The sequence below is a fragment of the Canis aureus genome, chromosome 23, assembly GCF_053574225.1.
Source record: "Canis aureus isolate CA01 chromosome 23, VMU_Caureus_v.1.0, whole genome shotgun sequence".
NCBI lineage: Eukaryota > Metazoa > Chordata > Mammalia > Carnivora > Canidae > Canis > Canis aureus.
Genome location: NC_135633.1, coordinates 41,424,783 through 41,445,017, shown reverse-complemented (window position 1 = coordinate 41,445,017; position 20,235 = coordinate 41,424,783). Strand labels below are relative to the sequence as shown.

General features: G+C 38.6%; 2 protein-coding genes across 35 annotated transcripts in view; one reads left to right on the top strand and one right to left on the bottom strand.

The window, feature by feature from the left end:
- Positions 1 to 19,293, bottom strand: part of NAALAD2 (N-acetylated alpha-linked acidic dipeptidase 2) — a 63,170-nt gene extending 43,877 nt beyond the window's left edge. The window contains exons 1-4 of one of the 6 annotated variants that reach the window (XM_077867391.1): positions 18,992 to 19,293; positions 15,315 to 15,420; positions 5,526 to 5,656; positions 4,588 to 4,699 (exon numbers count right to left, since the gene is read on the bottom strand). In XM_077867391.1, coding sequence (XP_077723517.1) covers positions 4,588 to 4,699; positions 5,526 to 5,656; positions 15,315 to 15,379 — 308 coding nt within the window. In that variant the 5' untranslated portion in view covers positions 15,380 to 15,420; positions 18,992 to 19,293. Of the gene's footprint in view, positions 1 to 4,587; positions 4,700 to 5,525; positions 5,657 to 15,314; positions 15,421 to 15,523; positions 16,015 to 17,003; positions 17,151 to 18,991 lie in introns of those variants that run through there. The other 5 variants (XM_077867390.1, XM_077867392.1, XM_077867394.1 and 2 more) reach the window with 5 other exon arrangements.
- Positions 15,963 to 20,235, top strand: part of LOC144295044 (tripartite motif-containing protein 77-like) — a 62,122-nt gene continuing 57,849 nt past the window's right edge. For 6 of the 29 annotated variants that reach the window (XM_077867406.1, XM_077867411.1, XM_077867408.1 and 3 more), the window contains exon 1: positions 16,103 to 16,249. The gene's annotated coding sequence lies outside the window, so the exon portion shown is untranslated. Of the gene's footprint in view, positions 16,250 to 20,235 lie in introns of all 29 variants that reach the window. The other 23 variants (XM_077867400.1, XM_077867421.1, XM_077867401.1 and 20 more) reach the window with 14 other exon arrangements.

Here is a 20,235-nt window from a genome sequence, read left to right as displayed (position 1 = left end):
AGTTATAATGACTGGATTATGGACCAGTCAAGATACTCCTGGGCTGGAAAGGAGGTAATCCTTACTGAATACATGAAGGAGGATGAATACTCAACAGTTGAGGCTGGGGAAGATATCGAATTCTTCCCACTACATTAGAATCAAGAACCCAATCTTTAACACCTCTCCTTCCTGGGCTCTTTCACTGATCATAAACCTTCTATAACTATGATCAACAATTCTTTTACCCTCAGCCACCATTCTGAATGTTTGCTTGATTTCCTTGCCTTAACTGGTTTCCTCGGAGGACCCTGCTCACTTGCAAGCTGTTTTATTTCCCATGCCCCCACATATCTCAGGGCTAGAAGATGTGCTAGGAGTTCTTTCAAAAACAATGATTCTTTCAGGGGGCACCTGGGTGGCTCAGTGATTGAGTATCTGCCTTTGGCTCAGGTTGTGATCCCAGGATCCTGGCCCTACTTCTCCCTTATGTGTCTGTCTCTCTCTCTCTCATAAATAAAATCTTTAAAAAGAAAAAAAAAAAAAAGAAAGAAAATCATTTAAAAAAATAATGACTCTTCTAAATCTCACACCAAAAGTTACCACCTATACCTTCTGGAAGCTGTTAAAACTGTGGGTCAGAGGGATCCCTGGGTGGCTCAGTGGTTTAGCACCTGCCTTTGGCCCAGGATGTGATCCTGGAGTCCCGGGATTGATTCTCAGGTCGGGCTCCCGGCATGGAGCCTGCTTCTCCCTCTGCCGTGTCTCTGCCCCACCCCCTGTCTATCATGAATAAATAAATGAAATCTTTAAAAAAAAAGAAAAAAAACTGTGGGTCACTCTTCCTTATTCATTAAAATCTTGAGTTCCTAATTCAATTCAATGTATCTCACTCTACATCTATTTTTGTCATTCTTGGTGCGCAATTTCTGTATTCAGTTGGAGGTAAAGAAAAAAGCCAACTCCAAAAATACAATCATATAAACTATTACTTATCACCTTATGCTGTATTACATATTAAAGGGTAATAGAGATAAAATAAACAAATTTTAATGGTCAAGAACATTACTAAGTTTTGCTTCTGACATCTAATTTTCTAGGTGACTCCTTTCAGACACATCATGATACACTGCAGACAGAGTTCAATAGTGTTAACATTATACCTGATATTTTAAATTGCGTAAAAGACAAGCATTCTGTTTTAACTGATAAAATATTCTGCCATTTTACTGTATTGGAGGAAAAATAAAGACTGAGTCACTCTTTAAATGACATGCATCCTAACTGCCTAGTGATTATTTTATCTCTAAATGAGCACTTCAAAACAGACATCATAAATCAGCTCAATTTCATAAAATAGTATAGTCGTTTTCATACATTACTATAGTTTGCTCTAGTTCATCCATGGAATTTAAGATGGAACTTCATGACCTCATTAAATCAGGAGGAAACACACCATACTGTATTCACTCTATTTGATTCTAGGGTTTAAATGGAGTCTTGGAAGGGGAAAAGAGAATAGTGCAGAAAATTTTAAGAAATAATGAGTAAAACCTTCCTACCTTAGTGAAAGATAGAAGTTTACAAAGTCAAGAATCTCAGAGGGCCATAAACAGAATAAATTTGACTAAAACTATACCTAGGCACATAGTAAAACTACTCAAAATTAAAGACAAAATGATGTAGGTTATATAACTTGAATAACTATAAACTTTTCATAAGATGCCAATATTAGACAGAAGACAAGGAAAAAGCATTGAAATTTCTGAAAGGAGAAGAAAACAAAATCATCTTAAAAGTCCATATCCAGGAAAATTATGCTTCAAAAACTATGATTTAGTAAGGATTTTATAGACAGAAAAACTAAGTATTTGTCACCACTGGACCCCACATTATAGAAAATGCTTAAGAAAGTTATTCAGACTAAATAGAAATATCGTGGGATAACCCAAATTTTCAAAAACAAATGAAGATCACTGGAAATAAGATATAAAATGCTAATTTTTAATTGGCTCTCAAAACATATGTGGTCAATGAAAAATTACTTTTCAAGGTTTATATTGCATTGTAGATAAGATACTTTTGACAGCTCTAATATAAAGGATAATAGAGGAGAGGATAAATGGCAATATAGAAATGTGAGTTCTCTACTGTATGTTAAGTTGTGCAAAAATAAGAATTGAGTGAAGAGTTATAAATTATAGATGTATGATGAAAGGACCAGAGCATCTACCAAAAAAAAAAAGTAAGAATGTATAAGCAAAAGATTATCTGAAATAAAATTTTACTAAAAAGGTGGCAGAAGATGAGAAGGAACAAAAACAGAGTAAACAGAAAACAATAAATTAGTAGAGCTAAGTTTAACCATATCAGTGGTTATATTATTTGTTAAGGGACTAAATACTCAAATTAAAAGGCATAGATTACCAGAAGGAATATAATAGCAAATTGCTACTATCTGCTGTCTACAGAGGATGATACACTTTAAGATGACCAAAATATATTAAATACCACGTGGCAATTAAATGCTCTCTATTGAAGGTACATTTTAATTCTAAACAAACTGGTAGATTAAAAGTAGATGGAAGAAGATCACCATGTAAATGTAAATGTAAGGAGGCTGAAGTGGCAATATTTATACCAAATAACATAGATTTAAAGATAGCAATTACCAAAGAAAAGGACATTTCATAAAGATAAAAGGGTAATTCTGTCCTATAAATAATCTTCATAATATAAAAAGCAAAAGTTTACATGATTAATGGGAAAAATATACACTTTTGCACTCCTGGAGATTGTGACTCCCTTCTTGATATAATTTGATCCCTAGGCCTCCAAAAATCAGTAAAGGAATCGCTAGATTCCTAACCAGCTAAAGAAAAAAACATGATCAGAGAAATTGATGCAGAAAAATAACTTTTTGACAGTATCAATATCCATTCATGATAAAAATCTTTTAGCAATTTTGAATACAGGGGAATTTCCTTCACTAAATAAAGAGCATTTACAACAAATCTATAGACAGTATCGCAATTATGAAAGTCTAAATGCTTTCCCTCTAAGATTAGAAACCAACAAAAAAGAAATACTATTGGATTTCAGTCAGCGCAATAAGAACAAAACAAACCCAAGTTTAAAACGCATACAATTTGGAAGGGTAGTAATAAAATTGTCCCTATTTGAAAATGGCACGATTGTCTACATAGAAAATCCCAGTGAATCAACAAGAAACTCCTAAAGACATGAGTTCAGAGAGACTACAGGATGCAAAAAACTACAGTTTTTTTAACACACACACACAAAAAAAAAATCAACAGTACTTCTATATATTAACAAACATGTGGAAACTGAAATTAAACCCAATATGACTTACAATTCCTCCAAAGAAAATTAAATACTTGGATATAAATCGAACAGTACACATCCAGGGTCTGCATCCTGAAAATTACGTTATAAAAGCAAACAAAGAAGACCTAAATAACGAGAGATTTACTAGGTTTATGGATTAGAAGACTGGACATAGGAAAAATGTCAAGTACCCCCAAATTGTTCTATAAGATTAGTGTAATCATGGTAAAAAAAAAAAAATTTCAGCAATGTTTTTTGTAGACGTATGTTTATTCTATGTTTTATATGTAAAGGAAAAGGATATAGAATAGCTAAAACAATTGTTTAGAAAAATAAGATGGGAGGAATCATTCTACACATCGCTGGGGCTTACTATATAGCTTCAATAATCAAAACTATAGTACCTCCCTCTGACAAATGAATAACGAGACTGAAAGACTCCATATTTTAAAGATGTCACTTCTCTTCCGAATTCATCTATAGATTGATGCAACTTTAATAAAAATTCCAGCAGGATTTTTTTGTAGGAATTCAGAAGGTGATTCTAAAATTAACTTGCAAGTGCAAATGGCTTAAAGTAAAAGCAATTTTTAAAAAGAAAAACGTATAGGATTAACTACTATAGTTTAACTTTTCACCGCTGGAGGGACATTTATGTTCAGTTTTTGGATATTATGATTAATGCTGTCTATTAACATTGGTGTACAGGTTTTACGTGATCATAGTTTTTCATTTCTCCAGCATAAATGCCCAAGGGTAAAAATTGCTACGTTGTATGGCAAATGCATTCTTAGCATTTCAAGAATTTTGCACTGATCCTTTTGCTCTTATTTTGTCCAATTTGTGTTACTTGTATTTGCAGTGTGGGACAAAGGTTTAATTTGTGACATTCTGAAACTTTAATCTCCCCTCCTTTAAATCTAATTTTACAACCATCTAAGTCTTCCTGACAGAATAGCACCTTTAAATAAAATTGCTGATTGAACCCAGGCATAAGGAAGAAATAACATTCACTTGCAGTCTAAAGTTACATGTAGTTGAAACATCTCTTAATAAAGCAACCCGGTACTTTTTCTGTAGATGAAGTTAGAGAAGAAAGACTCACTCCTGCAAATTCAAATACATTTTACCTTGGATAGTTTAGAGGGACATTTTAAACTACCATAAATCAATGTGAGATCATGAATAAAATTAGTTGTAATACACTTCTCCCTTGCAATATTTTAAACATTTTAAGACCAAACATCAAAACAAACTTACCGAAGAAATGATTTAATATTTTCAGCTTTCATCTCAGATACCAGTTTCCACCGTATACTTTGATGATAGCGGAGTGAAGTGGTGGTTTCTCTCAAAGGCTTACTAAACCAGCCTAGGGGAGAGAACGCATACACATATACTTACCATATGTACGTAGATAATTGCTTTTGACTTTTATAAAAATTAGAAGCCAAAAAAAAAAAAAAGTCCTTAAATAGCTGAAGGGTAGCTTTACAAAAATGTTCATATTAAACGCAGAAATCCTTCAAATTCTACCATGCAGTGTAATTCTGAGTTGGTTAAAACCAGTGTTATGGGGCAGCCCGGTGGCTCAGCGGTTTAGCGTCGCCTTCAGCCCAGGGCGTGATCCTGGAGACCCAGGATCGAGTCCCACGTCAGGCTCCCTGCATGGAGCCTGCTTCTCCCTCTGCCTGTGTCTCTGCCTCTCTCTCTCTCTCTCTCTCTCTCTCTCTCTCTCATAAATAACATCTTAAAAAAAACAAAACAAAGCAGTGTTATCAAAGATCTTCTTTTCACTTTCCTACATGAAATGCATCAAGGCACGGGCCTCTAATTTTCTTGTTCTCCTTGGGGCGATCTAGTCCATAGCACAACGCCTGACACACCGTCACGCCAATGTTCATGCACTAAGTGACTGCGGAAGGGCAGTTTCTGCAGCGCTGTCCGTGCACTAACAGTGCTTGTAAATGAAGCCGCGTTCTCATCCCTGCGGATAGGGACGGCCCTGACCCGACGGCTCTTGCCGAGTACGCTGACCTCCCTGAACCTTTCATAAACCTGAACGTCAGTCACGCTTCATTAAGAAAGTCAAATGCATTCCATTCGGCGTCCAGTTGGGCTGAGCCCCGTGGAGTCGGCCCGGGCCGGGGCCCAGCGAAGCCAGCGCGCAGCCCTCCCGGCAAGCGGAGCGCACTTACCCGCCGTAAACCCCGCCAGGAAAGACGCCAGCGCCGCAGCCCCGCACATCCAAAGGTGGAGACAGGCCCTGGACGTCGCCATGGCTCCCTGGGGACAGAGCTTGGGGTTCCGGAAAGAGCCGGCCTCTCGCCTGCAGATACAGAGAGCAGATACAGAGGGAGGCGGAGGTGCCCGCCCCCCGCCCGCCGGCCTTCTGCGGAGCCCGAGCCCCGCCGCAGCGCCCCGCCCTCCGGGCCAGGGGCAAACAACTCCCCGCCCTCTGGCCCCCAGGGGGCTTAAGGGGGGAAAGGGAAGTCCGGCAACGGGAGGAGACAGCCTTCCTGCTGGCCTGCAACTTCCCTGATGTTGATTCTGCAGTAATCAGGACAGTCCGCTGTGGGGAAAGGGAGGAGGTGGCTAATGAACAAAAAATATCCCTAGTGTTCTCCTAAAGAGCTCAACTGTTAGCCTTAAAAATGAAACTGTGTTATTGCACCAACAAAAATGGGTCGAGAATAGCACAAAATTACAATTCCAAAAATGCACACTACTGCAAAACCACAGGCAAGAGGGGAAAGCAAAGCAGCTGGACAGTCTTTTATAGAGGAAAGGCATTTCGGCGGGCTCTTGTGAACAAGATGTCCATTGGGGTAACACAGGAGTTTAAAGTACAGTGGCTTTTCATTGGCTGAGTTGTGAAAGCCTCTCATTGGCTAAGCTGTTGCTGGGGGAGGAGAAAAACCTTTTCTTCCTCCTGCTGGAAAGTAAAGTGGTATCCCCTTGCAAAGTACATCTCTATTGGTTGGCATCTAAAATTGTAGATGAGTGGTAGAGTGTGAGAGCGTCCACTGCTGGCCTCCCCACTCCATTTTAGTGAAGTTTAAGTTTGGAAAGTAGTCAACCAAAATGTTTATTGGCACTTATTCCTACCTAGAAGAGAAATGTTCTCCTTTAAAAAAACAAACCTGGAGTCATGTATGTTTTCTGGAAGTCTCCACTTAAAGCAACGTTGAGAGCAGATGAGTGGATACAGCAAGAGCCACTGAAAGAATTAACAAAATGCATTTGGGAAGATACAGTGAAGGTATAAACATGAAGCAGTAGCAGATGAACTTGTTGCAAAACTTCAAAGATTTTTAAAAATGGTATTGTTTTCTCAAAAGGACTCTTTGGAAGCAAATGTGTTATCAATAATATAGATGTAAAGCTGTAAATTCAAAAGCCATGAATTTGGGTAAGAACCAGGAGTTTGGTTGCAGTTCAGAATAAAGGCTTTTGTGAATACTAACCTTGTCATCCTTCAGACAAAGCTCACCGGATCACAAGGTTGTTTCCAAAAGACCATAGTCAAAAGATGACATTTCCCTTTTCACAAGAGTTGGGAGAAAAAAGCATTTTCTTTCCATAAGAGAAAGCCACAGCAAACAGTGAGAAGAAGGGATATAGTTATGGTCTGGACATCTTGGGAAAGCTGTCTTATCAGATGTCATCTGCTTCAATTCCAGGAAATCTTCACTTTCAGGTCACCAGTTGGTGTGCAGCTCCAATCAGGGTTTGGAGCTTTCTTTAGATATGTCACCTTGAACCCAAGAATCTATTCCCCGGTCCAAGGGTTGGTTAGCAGTTCCTGATAAGGTCCCTTCCAGTGACGTTGAAGAGAGTCTCTCTGGAAAGGTCTATTCCAACAGATGAAATCTCCAGGTGGCAGAGCACTTGAGGTCTGTCTTACATGTACTTGAGTACATGATGTAAAGATTGCTCTACCAAAGCATGGTTATTTTCAAGAGAAGCAACGAGGCCTTTACAATATTAAAGTGGATCCCCTTTTATCAACTGAGTCAGAGGAGGCACGGGCCAAGTGCATAGGACATACTTTGATCATTTCAAAGGTTGAGAGTCTAGGAATCCCAAAGCGGGTACATCTGCAATTTAGAAGACCAACAGGAATGCTTTCAGCCAAGATATTTGGAGGCCCTGTACAAATTCTGTCAATTAATGCTATTAGTGCAACCAATTAACCCTGAGGATTGAAGATGGTACACGCAATCAAAGTTGTTACACTGGCCAGACAGCACAGACATGCTGAAGCACCTGACTGGTAAAATGAGCTCCTCAATCACTATGAAGTTCAAGAGGGATTCCCCAGGGAGGGATAATCTTCTAACAGAATTTAAGCCATAGACTAAGCATTTGGCCTGTCTACAAGGAAAAGGCTTTATTCCTATGAGAAAACCATAATTAAAACCTTTATATTCATGGAACAGGGAAGCTGTATGAAGTTCATCTGTGTGAATTGGGTTTTTTGGATTACACTTTGGACAGGTGAGATAATCAAGGTAGGTGCTTTTTGTAGCCTTATTAACATTTCCCTACTAACATTCCCAAACACTATTATTTTGCCAATAGACCAATGGTTTAATGCATGTTCAACAGTAAGTGGTAGGAATTCTAGGACTTCTAGGACTTCTCGCAAGGCACGATTGTTGGGTCTAAACCAGAGTATTTTTTTTTTTTTTAATCAAACCAACAATTATTAGATTTCCAATATTTTTCCCTCTAAGGCCAATTGTTGGATAGCTCATTTCATTTTCTCCAATTCATCATTTGAGAAAACATCCCTTTGAACCATAATAGAGGTTTGGGTCTTGGTTTCGCTGAGAACAGCATTTTGGTGGAAAGATCAGTGAAATGGTTTCCTTTGGATTCTAGGAGTAAACTCTGAAAGGCCCAGGAAGTGTAGTAATAGCTAGAGCTGCTGGCAAAAGTATGACATCTAATAAATTTGGGACCTAAGAGCTATTTTTTCTTTTATTGCCATTGGAGGTAAGGAAACTTCATTGTTTCCATAACATTCTAAATTCATGAGCTACTCGAAAGGCATACTGACTATTGGTTATAAATGTTTGTGGTCCTACCCTTGGTTAAGGTACAAGCCCAACTAAGGCTTACACCTAAACCTGCTGGCCAAAATAGCCACAGGTAAAGGTATGGACTCAATGACTTCCAAAGGAGTTGCAATAGCATACCCAACACAATATTTACCATATGCATCCTTTAAATAAGAAACAATTATTAAACCATGAAAAATCTGCATCAGTTAGGAGTTTCCTGTAAATTTTCACAAGGAGGCAAATGCGATCTGTCAGCATTAAGCAGTCATGAGGGATTTCATCCATGAAGCAGAGGATAATAGCAAGGCTAAGGTTACTGCAGCGATAAGAATTACATGAGGAGCGGTTAGCAGGAGGATGACCTACAAAGTAAAGCAACTGATTTGAGTGTTGCGTGTAAGGAGAATCAGGGAGTGGTGGGGGGCTTCTGCTACATGGGATGCAGGATGGCTAAAGGGGATCTTATTATTTCTCCAGAGTGGCCTTAACCAAAAGGGCTGTGGGAGGAAGGACTCTAATTAATCTTTATTAATTCTGAGGAGATATTTCTAATGGATCTGTCTGAATCTTGATGGGAAATGCACTATGGATTCTGCCAATATAATTTGAAGAGTTTTCCCATAAAGAGGATGATAGCGGATCCAATAAGAACAAATGATCACGGTCTCCAGACTCAGCTATAATGGTATCAGAAACAAAACAAATAAGAGCTAGCGAAGCGTTATTTAATTTCCTTGACTGGCTATTTAGATTACTACAGTCAAATTCTAGAATTATTTCCTTTTGAGAGAAAAATTCCAGTAGGATTATTTTCTAAGAAATTGTAGCCCACTAAATGAATAAGGTTAGAGGAACTAAGCAGAAGAGTGTGTATCTCACAAAGGACCTAGACAAAAGGAGAGGCAGACAGACAGGAACCTGCTGAGGTTTATTAAAGACCCTCACTATTTGAACTATTTTTTAAAAAAGATTTTATTTATTTATTCATCAGAGACAGAGAGATCAACCTGTTTAGCGCCACCTTCAGCCCAGGGCGTGATCCTGGAGACCGGGAATCATTGGCACTGGAATGCTTCAATTTATAACAGTCTTTTTTTCCCCAATGTCCTGGCCCTTCGCAGTAATAGCAGAAACTAGGAGTTTTTTGGATCTGTGGAGGAGCCTTCATTTTCCAGAACTGAAAATTGAGAATTGTAGCCATCTGTCTTTTAGGTGACTTATCTGGGATATGAGTAAGCTAGTTTGCCAAAGAAGTTTAGAGGGGACACAGTTTCCCACTCCATCATGGTCCTTTTTTTTTTTTTTTTTAAGATTTTATTTATTTATTCATGAGACACACACACAGAGAGGCAGAGACATAAGCAGAGGGAGAAACAGACTCCCTCTGGGGAGCCTGATGCCCTGGACCCCAGGATCATGACCTGAGCCAAAGGCAGATGCTCAACCACTGAGCCACCCAGGTGGCCCCTATCACAATCCTTTTAACTAAAAGAGAAAGAGCCTCTTTCAGCCCATTAACAAGCAGAATTAAATGCTACCCAGGTGGATTTAACACCTAAACAAAGACCAAAATTTCCTTTAAAGACAATTTGCAGATGTCTGTAATAGATACTAACGGTTTCACCCGGGTTTGTGTACAAACATGAATTCTGTACTAATTAACAGGCTTAGGAAAGGCTACTCTAACTGCTTGGTGTAGATTTCCTGGGAGTGTTCAAGCATTTTGCCACAAGTTTGGGTTTATTTCTCCAAATCCCTTTCAGGATGTTCTCCCATTGAGCTAATTTTACCTAGTTACTTGGCCTGGCCCTCACCAATAGGCATGTGGATGGATATAAATCTGAGAAATCAGGTGGTAAATTTGAATACCTATGCTATATTCTTAAGCAAACCTAGAGGGGGCTCCTGGGTCACTTTAGGAAACTGGCTCGAAATTCAGCCTTATTCCAGGAAACTTAAGACCCTTGGGGTTTATTTAGCACCTCAGAAGACTGAACTTTATAGGGTAGATTTTAATACCTTCAGGAGAGGAAGGACTGGAAAGAGATTCAGAAGAAAAAGGAAGTTCAACAGAAGGATTAGAATGGGGAGGGGGCATATACAAGAGGATAGGCTAGCACAAAGGAACAGAGGACAAAGGACATGCACACAAGGTGGAGGCAATGCATCTGGAGACAGAAGAGGAGGAAAGGAAAAATAATCCTCAGAAGCCATTTCGATTTATTTCAATCATTTGCCTCAGTTAATTTAGAAATAGTATTTCACAAAGAAGCAAACTTAGAATCCTAAACACATTTGTTTCAAGTTTCAAGTTACCAATTAAAGAGGCATCCCATTCAGTCTTTTGTTAGTTGTGGCTTTCTGAGGAAATCATAAGCTCTCTATAACAGCCATTAAAGTTCTAAATGACTTTTGATGAAGTTGCTCCATTTAGTTAGAAACGCACATGAAGGGCAACCTCAGTTTTTAGACATAAAACCAGCAGGAGTCCCAGAAGGAAGGACCCTCTCAAAGCATTCTGATGACTAAGATCTTATTTTTTTAGAGGGTTCTCTAGAGAAAAAAAAAAAAAAAACAAAAACTCCTTTAACAGCACAGTTCCAATAGGAATATCTTAGTTCCAAAAGGAGTCTCACCAAAGGCCAGCACAGTTCCAACAGGCACAGTCTGGTTCCAAAGAGGAGTCAGACCAAACACTGAACAAGTACTCTCAGAAGTAGTGAGGCCTTAAATCCTAAATAAAGCCTGAAGAGATCAACACAAACACAAAAAAATAGTGCAGAAATCAAATCCAGGAGAAGACTTACCCTTGAACTTCAAGGTCGGCAAGAAAGCAGTGAGGTCAACTGGCTTTTTGAGGTCTGGCACTTGTTCGCTCATTAGCCTTGGAGCTATTGGGGGGGTCTTCTGAGATTCCATATCTGCTCACTAAGTAATGTTAACCTTAAAAATTAAGCTGTCAGTTATTTTACTAGCAAAAGTGAGGTGGGTCAGGTGTTGCAGAGAATTCCAATCCAAGACAGGCAAACTACCAGAGAACAAAGAAGAATATTCTTTTATGGGGGCAGGCAAAGGGGGAGGGAGAGTAATTGCTGTTATTAAAAAAAAGTCTGTTGGAGTAAACAGGTAGTGTGAAGTACAGAGGCTTTTTATTGGCTGACAGGGATGTATCTTATTGGCTGGGCTGTTGCGGGGGCAGAGCCTTCTCATTCCTGGGGGGATAGTAAAATAGGACTAAAGAGACACATCTGTTCCTGTTTAAATCTGCAATTGATGAGAAGTGGTACCACGTGACAGCTCCCCCTGCTAATCTCCCCACTCCTTTTAGTGAGCTTTCCCTTTAATTTTCCCAGTGGTCTCTGCCACTGCTATTGCAGTAATTGCAGAATTTCAGCAGCAAGGTGCATTGAAGTACTGCTTTTCCTTCCCTGTTGACTGCCCTGCTGCCAAATTCTGCCCTAATTCCTAACTGGTCACACTTGGGAAGCATTTCTGATAGAGGCTGCTCCACTGTAACACATTAGTTCCTTAACCATGCATCAATATCAAAAACTGATGAGACTGAGTTGTTTTGTCAATCCCCACCTGAGCAAGACTCCAAATTTCTGTAATTCTCAGTGTCTTCTGAACTGGGGTTTTTCCCTACCCGACTAAAATATTGTAGGTTCAAATTAATAAGATTAACCACTTTAAGTGCCTACCCAACCATAAGAGACAGTAGGTTCTCAACAAACACCATCATCCCTGCCCTCCCCTTATCAGTTGTAGAGTATTTCTCTTTAAAATTGTTTAGAAGAGTGGGTGTGCTGGGTGGCTCAGTTGGTTAAGCATCTGACTCTTGCTTTTGGCTCAGTTCATGATCTCAGGGTTGACAGATCCAGCCCCACATCAGGCTCCATACTCAATGTGGATTCCACTTGAGATTCTCTCCCTCTCCCTCTGCCTTCCCCCCAGTCTTGCATACACACACACTCTCTCTCTCAAATAAAAATAAAATATTTTAAAAAGAGTGTTTAGAAGGTTTGCAAAATGGTAGTCTTTGTAAATAGGTGTCCTGCATCCATCCATTTCATCCTAAAGGTAATCTTCAGCAGTTCATGACTGAATTCTTTGTATTCAACCAAAAGCAGTTTTGTAGCCAAATAAACATGTCTACTAAATAAATTATGAAGGGGATAGTACTTCTGTGGTCATACTACCAATTTTCATTGCATTGTCTAAGGCCTTGATGATCTTAGTTAAGGCACCTCTAACAAGGTGCCTTAACCTTAGTTAAGGTCCTAGCAAGTTGCCAAAGGAGTCTAAATTCATTTTTATTGAACTGTAACTGCCGATAGATATATCTTACAGATTTTTCCCTTGGAACTTTGGTAGAATCTCTGAGAGTAACTTTGAACCAAGTTATCTTTAGTCAACTAATCTCAAAGTATATGTAACTCAACACCAAAACCCCACAAATAATCTAATAAAAAAATGGACAGAGGACCTCAATAGACATTTTTCCAAAGACAACGTACAGATGGCCAACAGAAACATAAAAAGATGCTGAATGTCACTTATCAGGGAAATGCAAATCAAAACCATAATGAGATATCATCTCATACCTGTCAGAATGGCTAAAATAAAAAACACAAAAAACAAGTGCTGGTGAGGATATGGAGAAAAGGGAACCCTCATGCATGTAAATTGGTGCAGACAGTAAAATGGTGGGAAGGTAAATTGGTGCAGTCAGTATGGAAAACAGTATGGAGGCTTCCAAAAAAATTAAAAATAGAATACCATATAATCTGGTAATTTCACTGCTGGCTATTTGTCCAAAGAAAACTCAAACACTAATTTGAAAAGGTGCATGCACCTGTATGTTTATTGTAGCATTATTTACAATAGCCAAGATATGCAAGCAACCCACGTGTCTATCCATAGATGAACAGATAAAGATGGGGTATACCTATACCATGAAATATTACTCAGCCATAGAAAGAATTTGTCGTGATGACATGGATGTATCTAGAGGGTATTAGGCTAAGTGAAATAAATCAGAGAAAGACAAATACTATATGATTTCACTTATATGTGAAATCTAAAAAAAAAAAAAGAAACAAACATTCTAAAATACAGGGAACAAACTGATGGTTGCCAGAGAGGAGGTGGATAGGGCAAAATAGGTGAAGGAGATTAAGAGGTACAAATTTCCAGCTGTAAAATAAGTGAGACTGATGAAAAGTGCAGCATAGGGATTATGGTGAATATTGCAGTAACAGTGTATGGTAACAGATGATGACTACATTTACTGTAGTGAGCACTGAGTAATGTATAAAATCGCTGAATAAATATGTTGTTTACCTGTAACTAATATTACACTGTATGTCAATTACACTTCAATTAAAAAGATTTTAAAAATCTTTCTATATTGCTAAAAAGCCCTAGCTTGAAAGAGCCCAGCTCTTGTAGTTCTTTACCATACCTTAACTGACGATTCCAGCATTTCTACTTTAGAGGATGAACACCTTCAGAAAGATATTATTTTCAAAACAAGACAACTTGGGATCCCTGGGTGGCGCAGCGGTTTAGCGCGTGCCTTTGGCCCAGGGCGCGATCCTGGAGACCCAGGATCGAATCCCACGTCGGGCTCCCGGTGCATGGAGCCTGCTTCTCCCTCTGCCTATGTCTCTGCCTCTCTCTTTCTCTCTCTCTCTCTCTCTCACTGTGTGCCTATCATAAATAAATAAAATAAAATAAAAAATTAAAAAAAAAAACAAGACAACTTCTCTCTCATAGCAGCTGCAAAACCAACTGAATAACTTCAGTCTATTCAAACAGAAGCAATAGCCCGTGAAGTAACTATACTCCTCAGAGTTTAAGAAACATTTTTCCTAGAACATCCATAATTGTTTATTTAAAAATATGGGAATTTTAATAAATATCCAGTTTCTACTTTAACAGTAGGGTGACAAAGGTCTTCTCCAGGTCACATACAATAACACACATTCTATGTGTCAGTTTACACAAAAATATGCTAAACATATACCTTTTGAGGACCTATTATATAATTTCTCTCTAGACCCTTGGCTTTTTCTATCTGCCACCCATGAGACCACTGGCTATTGACTATACCTTTCTCATCTCTTGTTGGACAAAGAAAAGGTAGGAACTAAGGATTAAAAGGACTTAAAGAGGTGCCTACATGGCTTAGTTGATTAAGTGTCTGACTCTTGATCTTAGATCAAGTCTTGATCTCAGGCTTGAGTTCAAGCCCTGTGTTGGCTCCATGCTCAATATGGAGCCTACTAAAAAATAAAACAAAATAAAAAAATAAAAAAGGACTTATTTGAGAACTTTGTTTTCATACTCCTATGCCAATTTTTATAGCTAATTAAAGTTTGGCTAATAGAAGACATCAGCATATTCAGCAGCACAATTTCCCAACTTGATTAATCTTCCCAAGTTAAAATTATTTATTCAGGGCACCTGGGTGGCTCAGTGGTTGAGCATCTGCCTTTGGTTCAGGTCATGACCCTGGAGTTCTGGCATTGAGTTCCAAATTGGGCTCCCTGCAGGGAGCCTGATTCTCCCTCTGCCTATGTCTCTGCCTCTTTGTGCTTCTCATGAATAAATAAATAAAATCTTAAAAAAATAAATAAAATAAAATAATTTATTCAATCAATATTTACTGAAAGATTATAGCATACAGTTGGGTTTTTGTTGTTGTCGCAGCAAAGCCAGGTTTACTGAGTGATAGCAAAGTGATAATACGAAGCTCCTGAGGAGAAAGGGGATACAAGAGGATTGCCCTAGCATGTCAGACATTGTGAAAAATCCTGAGGGTATAGTTCTTGCCTTTAGAAAGCCTATGGTACAAGAAGAAGGCAAATATTGAATATGTAATTAAGTGTGAAAATTTCTAAGAAGCAGTATTACCTTAACTCCGAACGTCGGCGCTGCCTCAATAGGTGGCATCTGTAATCTTCATCTTGCCAATCCATTGTTAAAAATAGTCTGGTTAGCTGGTTCAGCAACTCTTTGGCTTTTTGTTAATACAGATACAAATTCATTATTAGGCTAAATTGCTCTTATATAATCCTTTCTCCCCTCCCTCTTCTTATATCCTAAGAGAGCCAATCTTGTACCTTCTAAGTTCAAATCCTATCAAATGGCTCACAGTAGGATTTGAAAAAGTGTGATCTGTACTAATAAGGTAGTACATGTAAATTCCTTAATATACCAATAATTAAGATTTAATAGAGGAGGAAGAGTGTTTAGCTGTGCCGCATATTCTATGTTTTGTCTGAAGATGTTGATCTTTCATATGAGAGGGATCACCTAGATGTTCACTGTACAAATATGGACATTATGCCATTAATTACATCACAGGTGACAAGACGATCTAGTTATCCAGATAGCAAGGTTCACTCCTTCCCCCCCCCCCAAAAAAAAAGTGAACGGTTGATATTATGATGGATGCAATTCATGACAAGAGAAACATCTTGGTTGAGCATTTAAAAAATCCTGGGTGCAAAAACTGCCAAAAATCAGTTTCAAACCTAATATAAGATTTTAGAATGTTAGTACATTGTACAGTATGCCATAACTTATAAGGCAAGTGAGAAGTTAGAAGGAGTATAGATAGAAAAGGGTAAAAGACTAATAAAAGCAGGAGGAAATTTTAAAAGAGAAGCAGGAAAACATGATTGGTTGATTTTCTTCTGATGTCACAATTACTCTACTCAACAGTAAATGTAGAAATTAGAAAAGTTAAAGTGTAAAACAAATACAGGGCCCCCAACTGTGGCCTCCCATTAACATGGGGTGTGTGTAACCATGATGTTAACATTCCAGACAGAAGCTTGGCATTGGTAAGTATTATTTGGCCTTTAAAGCAAATTTTCCTCCTCAGCACTTCTCTTCCCTTACCATTAACATGTGCCTTCAGCCCATTTTCAATGACAAGCTCTACCTAATGCTAAGATTGAGGGATTCCTCATGCTTTTTCTTGCAAAATTCTCATCATCCATCTTCATTTACAGTCTCTATCCTTGTGTACCTTCAGTATAATTCAATTATGAATAAATCTCTCTAGATTTTTTATCTCCCTTCTCATCTTTTCTCCACTCCATCTTACCTGATACTTGCTTTTCTTTGATCATAGCCCTTCCCTAAAAGCAGATAGCTTTCACTTCATGAGGAAGTAGAAATGTGTCCTATGGTGACTCATGAGGTCAGAGAGGAAGGATGAATCTTTGCTCTGCACCATTATTCCACTGTGTATGCTTTTTTGAAATTGCTGCCCTATGATTATAACAGTTGTTTCCTATTCTCATCCTTACACCTGGTTGAGTGCCAGGTGAGATGTTCTCCCACCTTTGTCAGTGGTTTTAATGGTTTCCTTGTAAATTCTGCGTATGCCTCTGGGCCTTTGCTCTTTGTTTTCTTTCTTACTTGGATCTAATCCATAAGTAAGTTCTACTGGCTAGGCAATCAAAATATAGTTTGAATCCAGCTGCCTCACCACTGTTTTAATCTTAGCTGCAATAATTTCTCATCTAGACTTCTGCATTAGCCCCTAAACTGGCCTCTGCCTCCACTGTTGCTAGGCCATCTGTGACTTACCTGAGTTTTTTTCCTAAAGTATCAATCAGATTTTGTTATTATCTTTCAAAGTTTTCTCACTAGACTTAAAAACAAAATCCAGACTTCTTGGAGTGGCAACCAAACCCACTTGATCTAGCTTTTAAATCTTGCACCTCCCTTTAGGGCAAGACAACAACTAAGGAAACATATCCAAACCAAATTCACAAAGACCAGAAAATTACCACATCAGCAGAGATCACCAGCATCACAAAGAACCAGACAATCCCAAAGGGAGGCATGTGATACTATGCTACGCTAGTGATAGTATTCATGCCCATATGTCTACAGAGGTAGGAGGCTTAGTAAACAGTAAATGGCCAAGAAAGTTCCTGGCCTTCTTCACATTATTGTCTGAGGGTCTCTAACAAGGTAAAGCAGCAAGAAAGTGGTATTCAACAATTTTAGAAGTGGAGACAGTTATTGGAAAAACTCATGTTTTTATTCTAGTTATTGAATGGTAACTCTTCTTCACCACCCAAACTGACCAAGAACTATATGATTCATCACAATGACGATAGAATCACTATCCTGCAAAACTTAGCCACAATGAAGCTCAGTCCTACAGTTTCCCAAACTTCACTGACAGTATTTGGGACTTAGTGCTTAATTTTTGCTAAATCTCTGACCACCCTGAGAAAGGCTTTCAGACATTTGCCAGGTTTTTCACTATTACTAGCTCTCATGTAGAATGCCTTCTTTTTCTTAGACCCAGACAAGCAAGGTTATTCATGAGTAAGTGAAAGAGGTTTTCAGATAACTGAGCAGTGACGTTATTATAGTCTTTGGCTTATAGAAAGAAGATGGAAAGTCAAGGGGAGAAGAAACAAAAGGGTAAAAGAATCGTGGTATGGTCCAAGATGCTGTGAAACAACTGGTTCAATGAATGCTCTCTGGCTTTCACAAAGACCAAAATTTTAGCAACCTATACAAACTTTTAAAACACAGGTCATTCTTTCACAACAACACTAAAGTTTTAACCAACATAGACATTTTGTTTACTTTTCCTTAAAGTCTCTTTTTCATAAATAGGAATGTTACCAGAATATTTTATAAAAGTTACTTTATGTGTGAACAAAATATCTGAGGGTAGCTTACATCTTGCAGAATAGGATAAAAGTCCCTAGAAACTAAATACATGCATAAAAAATTAAAAGACATTCTCAGGACTTTTTCTTCCAGAAGATTTAAGAAGCACTAAACTGAAACAAACTTGGAAAGATTGGCAGACCCCAGGGCTGTTATCCTGGTCATTCTTATTGTCAATTTTATACCATTTCTTCCTTGGTTAGTTTTGGTGAAACCAAATTTAAAACTAATCTATAAATACAGAATTTAGAGTGAGGTAATTCCTATTTACTTTCCACTTTAAAAATTGCTTTTTTATACTTGCTCTATAGGCATTGGGAAACAGCATCTTACCCAAATGAAAGGTGTTGACTATACTTAAAATAACTCAAAAATTAAATATGTAATTACCATATGACCCAGTAATTCCACTTCTGAGTGTTTGATGAAAATGAAAATACCAATTCAAAAAGATATCTGCACCCCAATATTCACTGCAGCATTGTTTACAATAGCCAAGAAATAGAAACAACATAATGTCTATTGATGGATGAATTGATGAAGAAAATGTGGAAGAAGGAAGATGTCAGAGTATGATTTTGAGTCTCCACCTCCCACAGACATGCCTTGGCAGGAGACCCAGCACAGAAGCAGCAGTTTGAAAATCACCTGAGTTATACGTGAAGAAAATTTATTGACTACTTTTAGGACATGTGCCTAAAAGGGATCTGTGGGAAATTTCTCTGGAAACAAGAGTGCTGACAGGTGACATTTTTCTAGTCCTCCTTCAGCCTAGATAACCAATAGTTGCAGTACCAGTTCTGACATTCTCCATTTAGTTTGTTAACCTTGCTTGCCTGCCCTGGCATTTCCCTATAACCTGTCCCACCCAATTTGCTTACCTCAGCAGGCAATCCCTCCAAAGAGCTCCTGCCCTGCATCACCTAGCAGGCAGCTTCAGTCAGGACTGGTGCCCCTCCAAAGTGGCTACTGCCCCACAACACTGGACAGGTGGCCTCAGCTGGAACAGGTGCCCCTTCAAAGTCATAGGAAAGCTAATCCCACACACCAGTGTGCCCGCAGTAGCTGCAGCTGGGCCTCTCAGGTAGCTGTACCAAAAGCAAACCCTGCTCCACCAGTGCATCAACAGCAGATGCATCTGATCACTGCAGACAGGTGGGATAAGATCTGGCCCCACCCACCAGCACACCTGCTATGACTGTAGCATGGCTTCTCAGTCAGCCATGCAGTGGACAAGCCCTATCCACCAGTTCAGCCAGAGAGTTGAGGCTCAGTCACAACAGGAGGGCTTACACAGGCCACAAAGGGGACACCCTTGGAGCTCCTGGTTATGGTGACCAGGGTGGGGGTTTTGTTACAGGGCATCATGGATGCCTACATAAGGTCACTACTTTCAAAACCTATATAATACATATAAACAAACACAGAAAGTCAGACAAAAGAAGGAGATTGAATATGTTCCAAATAAAAGAACAAGATAAAACCACAGAAAAAGAACTAAATGAAATGGAGATAAGCAATCTACCTGATAAAGAATTCAAAGTAATGGTCATAAAGATACTCCCTGGACTGAGAGAAGAGTGGATGAACCTAGTGAGAACTTCAAAGAGATAGAAAATGTATCAAAGAACTGATCAGAACTGAAAAATAAATGAAATTTTAAAATATGTTAGAGAAAACACAATCAATAGCAGATTAAAGGATGCAAAAGAATAGATCAGCAATCTGGATGACATGGTAGTAGAAAGCACCTTAGCTGAACATCAAGAAGAAAAAATAATTAAAAAATAAGGCTAGATTAGGACATCTGCAACAAAAATCAATCATAACAACATTTATACTACAGGAGTTCCAGAAGGAGAAGAGAGAAAAGGTGAGAGAAAACTTATTTGAAGAAATAATAGCTCGTAAATAGCTAGGATAAATTCCTAGAAACATACAATCTTCTAACATTGAATCAAAAAGAAATGGAAAATTTGAGCAGTCCAGTTACAGTTACTAGTAACAAAATCAAAATAAAACCAACAAACAAAACTTCAGGACCAGATGGCTTCACAGGTGAATTCTACCAAACATTCAAAGAAGAGTTAGTACCTATTCTTCTCAAAATATTACAAAAAAAAAA